This window comes from Gymnogyps californianus, chromosome 14 (genome assembly GCF_018139145.2).
Source record: "Gymnogyps californianus isolate 813 chromosome 14, ASM1813914v2, whole genome shotgun sequence".
Lineage (NCBI taxonomy): Eukaryota > Metazoa > Chordata > Aves > Accipitriformes > Cathartidae > Gymnogyps > Gymnogyps californianus.
This window is the reverse complement of record NC_059484.1, coordinates 17556582-17569474: the sequence shown is the minus strand read 5'-3', so window position 1 is coordinate 17569474 and position 12893 is coordinate 17556582. Positions and strand designations below refer to the sequence as shown.

The following is a 12893-nucleotide window of genomic DNA, read 5'->3' as shown; positions in this document are numbered from 1 at the left end:
GGACATGTATTAATAGCTTTCTATATAAGTAAAAAAACAAACAAAGAAATGAAAAAAAAATCTTGGTTATTAAAATTTTTAAATCATTATTTTATAGAATTGAAGAGTTTTTGTTAATCTTACTAGTCTTTCTGGGGAATTTAGAGGTATAGTAACAGTTGATAGTTACATCTCTGTGAGTAGCTAGCCAATGTAACCTGTGAAATTGTTCATTTATGGTTTGGTTTTTTTTTTTAGAAGGAAAAAAGCTTTGGGCAAACCCCACCTCTTCCACCCCCACTCCAACCTGCATTGTGTGTTAAATGAGTCAGAGGCTACTTCTGTTCACTGCTACATAAAAAGCAAATATCTCGCTGGCATTTAAAGTAATTAAACGTTGGGTGTCCTATATCCTGTGCCAAGAGAGATCTGCCTTTCTTGTCCTGGAGCGCTGCCTGCCCTGTTGTAGCCAAGGACCGTGCCTTCTCTGACACCATCCCAAGAAATCCTACTCATCTAGAAAAACTGTTTCATAGAAATCAGGAAAATTTGGGAAATTACTTTTACTATAGATACTCTGGTCAGAGGACATTGGTGATTGGAGTGTCAAGTCAGTGCTCCAAGTCCGGCTTTTCCAAATAGCTTTCTCGAAGTAAGCACTTGGTATCATGGAAATGCTGATTCCATTTAACTTGCCAAATTCAGTATTTTGGCCTATATGATTTAGAACGTATGTTTTCCAGACACTGCTAGCATAAAAAAATCATTGGGCTGCACTCAGTGATGATACTGGCTCTAGTTTCCCTTGAAATCTTAAGCAGTGTCAATCTTCTGACTTAGGATGCAGAATAAGCTATCTTCTGTGCGCACTGAGGCATTTGTAAAAAGTCCCAACGTACCTGTGAATTGTCAGCCACTCAGTTAAATGTAAATGTTTTTAGATACTGCATGGTCTTAATGCTCAATTAGCATTGGCGAGAGAATTGGCTTATGCTGATTAGCGTTTTGTAGTCAGTCAGCATTAGCACTTTGGGTTGGTAACTTTGAACAAAAATAATCAATCATTCCCCTTAGTTTTGGATATCTGTGTATAAACTTTGAAGTAAAGAAATGTCATCCTGTGTATTTTTATCATACAGGCGCAGCAAAGATGGTTGTCTGTAGCTCTGTGGTGTGAATTCTCACTCCGACCACTCACGAATTTAATAGCAAAGCAGAAGAAAGCTGCATGCTGGAAAGTAGCTTACCTAGACTGAAAAATAAAGCCTACGCAAGCTATAGAGTGGAGGTATGAGACTTGTGCAAGCTGTCTAGCGTCAGTCCCCGGACTTCTGTTGTGCTGTGGGAACAGCAAAAGTCAAAGTGGAAACTAAATTCGGGGAGGGGGAACAACTATTAATCCCCACAGCATAAAACCATCACCAAAGCCACTGAAAGGACAATACTCTTTGAGTCCTAATGTCTTGCTGCTTCTCCCAGATGTTCAGTTGTTCTTTTCCATGACTTTCCAACTCCTGCGAGTTGGAAGAAGAGTCCTTTAGCCTCATAAGAAACATCATTTTGAAGTCTTTGTTCATTCACCTGTTATGTGTGTTGTCCCCTACCCGGGTGAAGGGGACTCTGCCCAGGTTTTCAGACACGCTGGGGAAAATGGCATGTCATGCCTTGAGTGTGTGCTAGCCATTTGTTGCAGGTAGGTTAAAACACGCAGTCTGGCTTTTTCTCTGCCCTATGTTTCTATATTTAGCAGTATTTTGCTCTAAAACAATTCTGAGAGGTCTGTGAAGTCCAGCACAGTCAAAGGACTAGACCTCAAGATGCCGCATAAGAATCCTCTGGCTGATAGAGTTCTTGGGGCGCATTCACATTAAAAAGAGGGAGCAAGCCTTAATAAAAGACAACTTAGCCTGAGTACAAACACTTACGATACCTGTGTGATAGGTGCTCCACTGTGTTACAATTTCCAGGCAGTTTGCATCAAATTCTTTTAAAATATATTGTTCTTGTTAACTGCCTTACAGGGCTACATGTTCAAGGGGGCTGTACAAATATTTCTTTAAGCGACATTTTTCGGCTCTAGTTGAGTGCAAACTCAAGGGAAGGTCTGACTTGGGATTCTCTTAATCCTCCTGTTCTCTGCTTCTAAAGGTAAGTCTGAGGCCACAGTTTCATCATCTGGTAAATGCGGTTGTAGGGCACGTGGGGGTCCAGTTAAAAGCAAAACATTGCAGCCACTGACAGCATATAACATTGAAATGACAAAAAAATCAGTCTAAAAGTTCATTCCGAAAATCTGGAGGCAGGCAATCTATCCCAGCGGAGATACTTTGCCAGGCAAAACTTTTTTTTCACTACTACCTTAAGTTCATGCTGGATTGGTAATCATCTGCTCTTCTAAGGATGGCAAGAAGCCAGCATCACAACAGTGTCCCATTTTCTGAGGGCGATGGTCACACCCGATCTAGAACAGGCGGTTGCTGTTGGGCAATCCCGCAGCGAGCAGTTCTGCATGAATGTCTCCGTTGAAGGAGCTCTGCTCTAGAACACTAGAAGTATTCGCTTTAGTGCAAGAAATGAAGACACAGATTATAGAAAATCATACGAGAGAAGCACGTTGTAAAATTCTCTTTTATCCAGAATTTTTGTTGTGCTAGCCACGATGTTTCCCTTAAATGTATGTGACTGGGGAAACTGCTAACAAGCCAGACCAGCTATAGCTGCAAAGTAGATTTATGCCAAGTCAGTCACTTCTGTATTTAATTGATAAACTCTCTGTATTGCTGTTCGAATGGTACTTGCTGGTGCTACGCTGGAGGGAAGAGAAGCAGGACGAAAGGAGTAAGGCAACACATCCAGAGGGTGGTCACGGGCAGCCGTGTTGCCGTACGTCACCGGAGCCCTCCAGCCTCCTGCTCGAGGTATGAGTTGGGTTTGACTGTCATCAAAGGGGTGCTCTGAGTTACCAGAGACTCAGCTGCTCCGGTGCCAGGGGTGGTTGCAGAAACAGTGACAATGTTGTGGAAATGCTTTAGGTGCCCGTACCTGCTACAGGCGATGTAGGACAACTGAGGCAAGGTAAAAGTCTGATAAAAACAAAATGAGAGGTAGTTTTTATACACATTGGCAGATTAATGTGAAATCTCAATTTTTTTCAGTCTTGTAAAAGAAAATAAAATTCAAACTTGGGTTCAGAAATAAGCCTACTTAGTTATCAAATGCCCCCACAAAGACAAACCCTGCAAAACTACTTCACTCCTGCGGAGAGGCGAGGTGAGGGGCTTGGGGTGTGAGGTTCTGGGGGGTGGAAGCTGTTGGGTCGTCTCCAGTCGTTCTGTGTTCCTGCTCCTTGCAGGACGACTCCTTTTTTCTGTAAGACATTTAAAAAAAAAAAAAAAAAAGGGGGTTTTAAAATTAACAGCTCTTTTGTTCTAAGGCCAGTTTTATTTTGTTCTTTATAAATACCTTTTTTCCATTCTCTGTTTGAAGTTGCATATCTGCTGTTGCAAACAACATGGTTATTTCCAAGACTAAATAAGAAGTGCTGTGTAATCCAGTCACTCCTGCAACATCTCATTTTCTGAAGTCTCTTAGATATAGCAACTGCTGTCAGCAAACTCATGAGCCTCTCGAGAAAGCTTTGAGCTGTGTGGGTGACTTCGACTTTAGAGCTGGATCAGAAGAATTTAAGAGACAACGCAAAGTAGACAAAATAGGCTTTTTTCTGTAAAAGCCAAATGGAGACTAGTTTTCCTGAGATCTGTGAGATTTCAGGTCTCTGGTGAGCAGTCTCACTCCAAAAGATCTTTATAGAAGGAATTCTTAAGTTTCCTGTAAGAAATTAGAGGTAAATATAGTATGTTAGATCTAGAATTGTAAGTTTAGGAGTGAACAGGTTGTGTCCATGAAGGTTATTCACCAGTGGTACTATAGGCACTCCCTGGGCAAATGCTCAGCCCCGCAGGGAGGAATTTGATATTGCCAGGAGGGCAAAAATGAGGGAGAGAGGAGGAAAAAAACTTGCAAAGACGTGGCAGTGTGTGTAACTTGCTGCATGGGAGATGTTCTGTATGGATTTAAACCAGACTTCTTTGCTTACACCTGTAGTTTCTGTATTTGCTCAGGGTCTTGTGAGTTAAGGCTCAGAAGAAACAGCCTCCTAAAGCTAAATGCGCTATGAACACAATCCAACTGTGCTTCCTTTCATCTTCTCAGTCTGATGTATCTGCCAGTGTTTTAAATGTTCCGAATACCGGGTAAATAAAGCTCCTGGCTCTCGAAAGGTTTAGGAGAACGAGGAGCGTGGTCAGAGCAGCATTCAGGGAGGGACACTCTGCCTTGGCAGAGCAGAACCAAACCTCTTGCCCAACACGTCTGCTGGGATCAGGTCTGGCTCCTGTGTATGAGTCAGGGGCAGCCGCTTTTCACTAGGAAATTGAGGCTCGGACGCTACTCAGCCTCTTCAGCCATTCTCTGAAATCACTCTTTGTAACTTTGGAAGGACAGAAAAAAACTCAGGAGGAGTGTAACTAAACCCTCGCTCTTGTTAGCACTCGCTAAAGGCTTTACATAAGTCCCCAGCCTTTTCTCTTTCTTTTCTTAATGGCAGCTGAGTTGCGAAGGAGCCTTTGAATTGGTGATTCCTGTTTTGAAGTGGTGTCCTGGGATAAGGGCTTTTCATTTCTTTTGATCATGCTACTAGAAGAAAACTCATTAGAGCAAGTGCAGTTACAAATTGCTGTGGCTCTTGAGGTTTGACACCCGTTTGGAGAGTGTGATCATGCGGAAAGCAAAGCTGCGTTGCTTTGCTGTGCAGCCCCAGGTATTTACCAGCCTGAAGCATCCCAAATAGAGGTGAAATATTTGGCTTTTGGGATTTATTCTTTGCCTTTTGCCTTGCTGTGTAGTTTGACAGACTTGCGAGTCCTACAGGTGAGTCCTTTGCAAGCATCGGTTGTGATGGCCATGTGGCACAAGGTGTCGAAAACGCTCAGCTCCTGGTTTTTGCTTGGGGGAAAGGGAAATGCAGGAGGGTGAATACCCATAGAAAAGCCCACCACAGCCCACCTACAGGTAGGAAATGCAAAAAGAAAGACGGGTCCTGCTGGGTCCCCGAAATGTTAACAAACCCAGTGCTCAGGCAGAGCAATGGGATGAGTGAGCTCCCAATTTTGGGGTGCTCTTGCAGAGGAGCATCGCACTGGCGGCTCCTCCTGGGTTACTCAGTACCAGTGCTGCGGCAAACTCCCCGCAGGCAGTGTCTGTGCCAGCGGCTCGGGCAGCTGGGTTCAAAACAGTCTGTGGATTAAGAGATTAAAGCCAACAGACTGAAATAATAATAATAATGATCCATTGGAAGGGTGGCATCTGATGGGAAAGGTTGCACTGCTTCCAAGTGGAAGTGATGGGTTGTTTCCCTGGCCCAGAGGAAGAAGAGTTAAAACCGTATTTAACACGCAGGTCCTGATTCAGCAGAGCGCATAGCTGTATATTTTAAGTGTACGGATGCTCTCCGAAGCGTTATGGGAGCTACTCATCTTTTGAAAGCGAAGCGTATAATTAAGGGCTTCTCTGAACTGGGGCCGCCCCGCTTCTCACAGCATCGCGTCCCAGATTTCTGGTGTTTCACTTGTCCTTCGTGTTTTAGCATATCGACCTCCAGTCTGCCTTGAAGAGAAGCCATCAGGCAGGAGGCGGCTGCCGGGCTGTGGGTCTCGAGAGGCTTTTTTGAAAGGCACATTGAGAAAGTGGGGTTTGCTGTAAAGACAGAGTGAATGGTGTGTTTGTGTCAGGGGCAGGAGCGTGGCTGGCAGAAGGGGAGGGGAAGGGATGGAGTATACATTTGGGACCCCATGTGTGTCATGCGCCTAATAAACCAGTTACAAGTGAATGAATGCCCATCGGTCCCTCTCTGGCGTGCCTGCGGTCGGGAAGTGGATTTTATGGTCAGCTTGAATTCTGGGCCTAGTGAAAGAGCATATATCAGATGTTTTCTATACATACGTTTCATACATTGGTTAAAATGTCATTAACAGAACTTTCTTCTGCAATAGAAATGCTTCTGGGTGTCGATGAGAGCAACACAGGGCATGCATAAAAGCTTTTTCCCAGTAAATCAGCTAGCACTCTAAGCATGACAGGTTCTTCTGGGGTATTACACCAACTATCAGGCTGTGGAGAAAAACAGGCTCATTCTGGGGTTATTCTTGCACATTTAAATAAAGTACAGTAGGGTGCAATGCAACATGTGCTTTATCAGGTCCTGAGGCTTTTGCCAGCAGAAATTCTTAGACCAAACTCATTATGGCTGATAGCTGGAAACAAGCTGTCGTTACTTAAAAAATAAATAAGAAATGCCTGATTTGATAAAACTTGATTTATTCAAAAAGGGCTGAGATAAATACACTTGAATTTATTTTCGCTTTCTACATTAATTACTTGGAATTACACCAGTTAAATTTAGTTCAGAGGAGATAAAAATTGGCCACCTATTGAGGACTAAAATATTTTAAGCCTGTTATATAGTAGTTTAACTTACTTGAGCATAATAAAACATGGTAACCAAGACAATGACATGGAAGTGTTACCAACTGTGCAATTTCTGTGTAAAAAAAGCTTGCAAACAGGTTCCTGTATATACACATTTCCTCTGTGTGCTCGAGTGCAAGCCTGTATCTGTGTGTAATTGCATTGTAAAATCTCCTCATTTGGATTAAATAAGTTATGTACGTATATACACACAGCACCTCTGCTGTACTCTGCATGTTAAGAAGGGATTTAGGGGCACAGCATCTGACACCACTTGAACCCCGTTCTTCTGATAGATGATCCACTAGCAAAAACTGGAGCAAAAATAGGGTTTAGGACTCCGTGTTTCTGGATAGCTGCAATTCAGTTGTATGTTGAGCCACTGGGGTCAAAAGAAACAACAACAAAAAAAGCCCTTTGCCCACTGTTTGTGGGAAACACAAATACCGTTCTGGGGTTCGTGCAGTTTGATCTGGAATTGTGCTGTAACTCCAAGTTGACTAGAAATCAGCATCTATAAAATAGCATGTCAGGTAACAAGGCTAAGCAGAAGCTTTTAGAACAGAATCGGATAGCTAATAAATTCATATGGCGGTTTTTGCCAGGGATCAATGTTGAATCAAGCTGTTGCCGTATTGATAAAGCATGCTTCTAATTGTGCTAGATTTATATAAAGAGCAAGGAGTGGGGATATTGTGCATTAAAGCAACTCTTCCTGTAAAGCTGCGTTTTATGGCTTTCAGAAGTTATCTACTTTGTGTACTGAACTCGGAGCACTCTGGTCTCCCCTTTCATTAGTTTACATACTATTAATGATATTTATTTTCTCTCCCTCCTTCTCCCCATCCTGATTATTTTGGTTTCATGCCGTGGCGAGTAATTTCCTTTGTAGCTTAAGAAAGTTGAAAACAAATTCCTTAGGTATTTAGTGTTTCACATAACTGGTAACTTAAAACCTGATCGACGATGCAGTAAAACATCAAAAACACTCTTAACAGAATCACAATCAAAAGTCTAAATAAACATTTTTCGTCTTCTCCTCCTGCCTGGCAGGACTCCCACTGCGTTACCACGCAGTTTCAGCAGCAGTTGAGAGAAATGGGTCTGGAAAGTAAACTCGTATCCTCAGCGTAGAGCCGTTAGGTAAATACACTGTGTTTTTTACATTTGATGCTATGGTTTCATAAACATGGGTAACAAGCTCCACCAGATGCCCAAATCAGAGATTGTTGTTAATGCAAATATCCTTGTATGGACACTGAATGGGTGGATGATGACATTTGCATACATATAGAGCGTAATCGGGAATTATGGGGCAATTTTTTGCACAAAACTGTATAAATTTGCTAAAGCATTCTCTCTTTAGTTCATAACAGAGCTTTTTATTTACAGCTATTCCGATTTGCATACAGCATATTTTTCAGCAATCTTTTCCTGCGATGCAGCCTATTACTCTAACGAGGGTCACGTCCGTTCACTGACACATGGCCAGAACGCCTTATTGCACAGGGTTTCTGATGCCTGCTACTGTTGTAAGACATAGTTGCTCTCTGGTGTCAGACAGCTTGTGTCCTCCACGGGCTCCTCGCTTCTCTGAGCGATCTGTCGTAAGGAAGAGTAGCAAAAAAAGAATTTTTCAGCTGGCAGTTTATGAAGAGCACAATGAGTGTCACAGTCAAGAGCAGAAAGAAAAACAGAATGATGTAAGTCACCAGGTCTGGCTTATTTATTTCCCCTTCTTTTAACACCCTGGCTGTCGACATGTAAAAAGCGGAGGAGCTCACGGGTCTCGGTGTGCTGCTCAGGTAGGGCGTGTTGGTCTGAATGATTAGGTGAGCTTCAGTGGCACTGGTTGAATTTAGCAATTCACTATACATGTTCTTGCTTAAATTTCCTCCACGGCAGAAGTAAAGCAGGAGAGCAAACGCAGTCAGTCTTTGGCATAGGAAAGAAATAATGTTCCTGCTTGTAAAAGGCTGAAAACCAGCCGCATCTTGTCTAAAAGCAAATTAATTCACTTGCATGGCTCAGTGACTTTCTTTTAAATCTTCTTGGCTCATATTTACAGCATTCATCCACAAATATTAATCAAAAATGATATGGGTACCTCGTGTCCTGGCCCTCGTTTCCCCAGCACACCTCTTTTGGGGAAATGCGCTGGATCATCTGCTGGTCAGCAGGGATGAGCTGGGAGCTCCGGGAGTCTGCTGGGAGCCCCGCTCCACCTGCATGGGAAAAAGCTCTCCCTAACCCAGCTCCGGCACCGGCAGCCGGGCGGAGAGGAGCCAAGGCTCTGGCTGGCAGTGCTCACTCTCCGGGAAGGGAAGGCACGATGGCTTTCCAGCTGATTTTTAGAAGTGGGATGCGCACAAATCCGGGGTTAAATGGCACCTGCGGGGAGAGGCGGCTGCTGCTTTGAGATCCTGCTGGATTTGCCGTCGCGGTTCTCTGCCTCGGGAGGCTCCGTGCTGTTGAAATCCTGGTGCTGTGAAGCATTAGTTGACTTTCTTAATCCCAGTTAACGGCGCACTGTGGAGCCAACGTTAAGAGGCTGAGCTTTCTGCTTGAGCTTTCCAGGCACTCCTTTCGATTGCTTTGAGAAAAATAAATATTAAGAAAAAAGAAAAAAGAAAAATTGCTCAATGTCCCTTTGTTTAAAAAAGAAACACCCAAAAAGCCTCCATGTAAATGGGAGGGGGTTAGTTCTTTGGAAACCTCCTCTCCGTCCTCGGCTCAGCCGAGCTGCGAGGTGGGACTGTGCAGGGTTCTGTCAAACATGACTTTTTCCCCCCCCGACAGAAGCTCCACCGCAGCATCACTTGCTACCGTGGGAAGGGGAGAACTGCATGGTGGTGCCGACCGGCTCTGCCGCCCGTGGTGCATCTGGCAGCGACACGCGATGCTAAAAAGGAAGAGATCTTCTGATAAATCCCCGTGAGTGCCTGAGGCTCTGGCTAGAGGTTTTGAGCTGGGGGAGGGTAGCAGAGAATGGGACAAAAAGAAGAAAATTGCATCAAAACCTTTCTTTCTTCCTCAGACCTTTATTGTTAAAATCTAGAGTAATCAGAAAATGTCCTCCCCCCCCCCCCCTTCTGTATAGTCCCCAGCACCCTCTCCAGCCTGACAATTAGCATGTTTTTTTTTTTTTTTTCCCCCCCATCAAATTGCTTTTATGCTGCTATTAGCTGCTGGCTGCTTGCCAGCTCGCTCTCGCAATCTCTCGCTCCCATGCATCAAATAAGCGGCCGTTAATACTTTCAACGCATTGCAACTTGAAAAAGGGGCAGGGGGCAGAGCCGGGGGCGAAGGGAGCGAGGAAGAGAGGAGCACTTGGTAACTGAGCGGAGGAAAGGGTGAAACACCTTCTCCAGTCCCAGGGTGCTGATCCAAGCAAACGCTAAAGCTGCTTGCGATGAGATATTGCAGCCAACGGTCCCGGGTGGTTAAACGTTTCACTTAGCATAATGAATGTTTCTGCTGGGAGAAGGGGAATGAAGAGGCGAGAAATCTTCTGGTCAGTTAGATTCAAATAAAATAAAGTCTCTGCTAGAGGGCAACACCCTCTGAGGCCCCGGTCAGCGTGTTCCTGATCTCCTGCCAAGCTCCAGGTGCTCCAGTTACACCCCTTGTGCCTCCAGCAGCTCTGCTGGGGCGGTTGAAGGCTGTCACATCCCTGTTCACATCCTTCTGCATCTGTCCTCAGAAAAGCCGCTACCTGCGTGTGTACCTCCAAGTCTTGGGGATCTTTTGAATTCACAAGGAGATCTTCCTCTAAGGCTTTCCTGATTTTTGTTTCTCTCGTATTTTTTTTTTCTCCCCCTCTCTCCCCCTCCCTGCCTTTTCAGCCCAAGTGGGCTGACTCTCCCACATGCTGCTCTCCAGCATGGCTGGGGGGTCTTTCCCTGCCTGTACCTAATGCTCCTCCTGGGGACGCGTCTCCTGCCCGCAGAGCCGCAGTAGTTACGCCTATTTACTCTGTGCAGGTTCAAAGAACAGGGCACGGAGGCAGGCAGCCAGCACGGGGGTTGGAAAAATCAACAGAGTCATAAAAAAGCTAATATAGTTTGCAACTGTTTTACCCACCGTGTCTCCTTGAAATCGGAGAGTTTGTGAGCAGCAGCACGACGTGGATGTCTGGAAGGCTGGATATCTTCCCAGGACCATCCCGTGTTCAGCTCTCTCCTCCCTGAACTGTTTTTGAGTTTAACCAAACTTTGCATCCTTTTTAATTTATTTATTTTATAGGTTTTATTAGTCTGTAGGAAAAGCAGGAAGGCATCTGGGGGCTGAGTCCTATAAATAGCGTGGACAGTCTTAATGTTTCACATACTTGAGCAAAAAGTTTGTTGTAAACAGCTTCTCTGCAAATGTTACCAACTCTGCAAGAGGGGGAAAAAATACTACAAAAGATGCACAGGAATGTCGCCGTCGCGGGTGCATTTTCTCCCTGCACAGAAGTGTGTTTTTGGGCAGCCCCGTGGCGTTCCGCTTGATGGCTCGGAGTCAAACTGGGCAGAGGTGGAGAAGGAAAGGCTCTGCCCGAGTGGCTCCTTGGTGGCCGTGTGCTCATCCTCCACCTCCCTCCCTCCCTCGAGCCAGCAGGGAGCATTCCCTGGAGCCATCGGAGGTGTCCCCAGAGGTGGATGGGGCAGTCGCGTCCATGGGACAGTCACCCTACTGCTGGGAGGGGACAAAGGGGCTGTTTGCTCTGCCAGGTCAGCGCCTCCGTACGACCTCGTGTGGCTGCGTGTTTCTTCCTTGCAAACACAGGGTGCCCCCTCTGAACCTCCTCTTTCCACCCCTTTTCACGTGCAGGTTGCACGCAGACACAGAGCCAGAATCTGTATTTCTTTTTTCCCTTTTACTCCTACAAAATGTTATCTCTCATTCTTGGGAAAATTTGTTTCCTGCCCCAAATATACAGTAGTTCAGCTCCGGTGCTAGCGCTTTGGGTTGAGGACTGTTGCTAATGGTCACAGTCCAACCACCCGCCGCTGGGATAACTCCTCTGGGTGTTTTACAAGCGCCCTGTGTGCACGCAGGCTCGGGAGCGCACAGAACTCCTCCTGCTTTTTGGCTGGCTGGCTGAAGCCGACACAGAAACTGATGAGAAGCCCTGGGAGTAAATCAGATGTGTTTTCTGCAGCACTGTACCCAGGCTTAATCTTAAAAAAAGCTAAATTTCCATAAATAATACCTTAATTGCAAAAGTAAGAGCTGATCCTTTCCCTTTGTTCTCCTTAATTTGGAAAAATGTTTAAAAACTTTAGTTCTTTGTAATTTTTCCTCATTAACTTATTTCTTATTTAGTAGCTTTGTTGTTATTGTTGCTTGTTTTCTTTTTCTTTTTTTTTTTTTAAGGTTTCCAGCATTTAATGACTTGTTTCATTAGGTTTTTTTTAATGTGCACTGGCAATGCTGCTGCAAGGACAAACATAGAGCCTCTGACACTGGCTGGAGTTTAGCAATAATAAACCTTCGAGTGTTGCAACTTCCTGGCGCGTTTGGAAGCTGGGTCAGCATCGCTGGTCCTGGTGGCATCACGGGGACAATGCCGGGGCTGGCGAGGCTCTCTGCCCGCTCCTATCTCACCCTCCCCTGTGGGCATGTCTTCCCCCAGCCACATTCAAGAGCAAGAAATTTTGTCTCGGAGGTGTTGGAGCCTCCTGGAGCCCCAGCTGACCTCAAGGAATTTATCGACGGTCGCGGTGACTCGGTGGCAATTCTGGCCTGAGCTTCATCCGGGCTTGCCGTAGTGTGAAATAAATAGTGACATAAACTATCCAGAGCTGAAAGGAGGGAAAACAGAGACTGCGACCCTCAGCACCGCTCCGCTGCTGCTCTCCGGGCGGGCAGGGCGATCGTATTTGCTTTAACGATCCTTCAGCCAAGCTACCACCAAACGTGATGCAAATCTCAGCGGGTGGGAACCGCTCGGGGTTCAGCTGCTCTGTGAAAGGCTGGAGCCTTTCCCCACTTCCAGACTGGTAAATAATGCATGATCTCTCTCGTACATGCTTATGCAACCCCTACCACGATAAATATCAACTGAAGGAAATGAAAGTGGAAAGAAACATTCTCTTTCTCAGTAACGCAACCATTTACAATCTGCGTTACGATCCTGCTCTTAGGAGTGAGTGGCAGTCAGGGGGATGTTTCTATTAGCAGATCAGAATGCAACAAATCACAGGCTGTAACTTCCCAGTGCCGCATAAAAGCAGCCTTAAAACCATATAAAGGGAAGAAAATAAAAATGATATACAGAGATTATTTCCTTTTTTAATCACTCCAAAGGAAAATATCTATTTTCAGGTGCCTGAGAATCAGATATTAAGGACCATATTTTCAAATGCAGGGGCATAAAACTAAGCACTAGACACCTAATCTGG

At 45.1% G+C, this 12893-nt stretch overlaps 1 protein-coding gene across 1 annotated transcript; it reads right to left on the bottom strand.

Annotated features, from left to right (window-relative positions):
* Window positions 1–8060: 8060 nt before the first annotated feature.
* SMIM32 (small integral membrane protein 32) lies at window positions 8061–8381 on the bottom strand. Its single transcript, XM_050905047.1, has one exon. It carries the CDS (start codon window positions 8379–8381, stop codon window positions 8061–8063), a length of 321 nt encoding a protein of 106 aa, XP_050761004.1.
* Between the last annotated feature and the right edge of the window lie 4512 nt (window positions 8382–12893).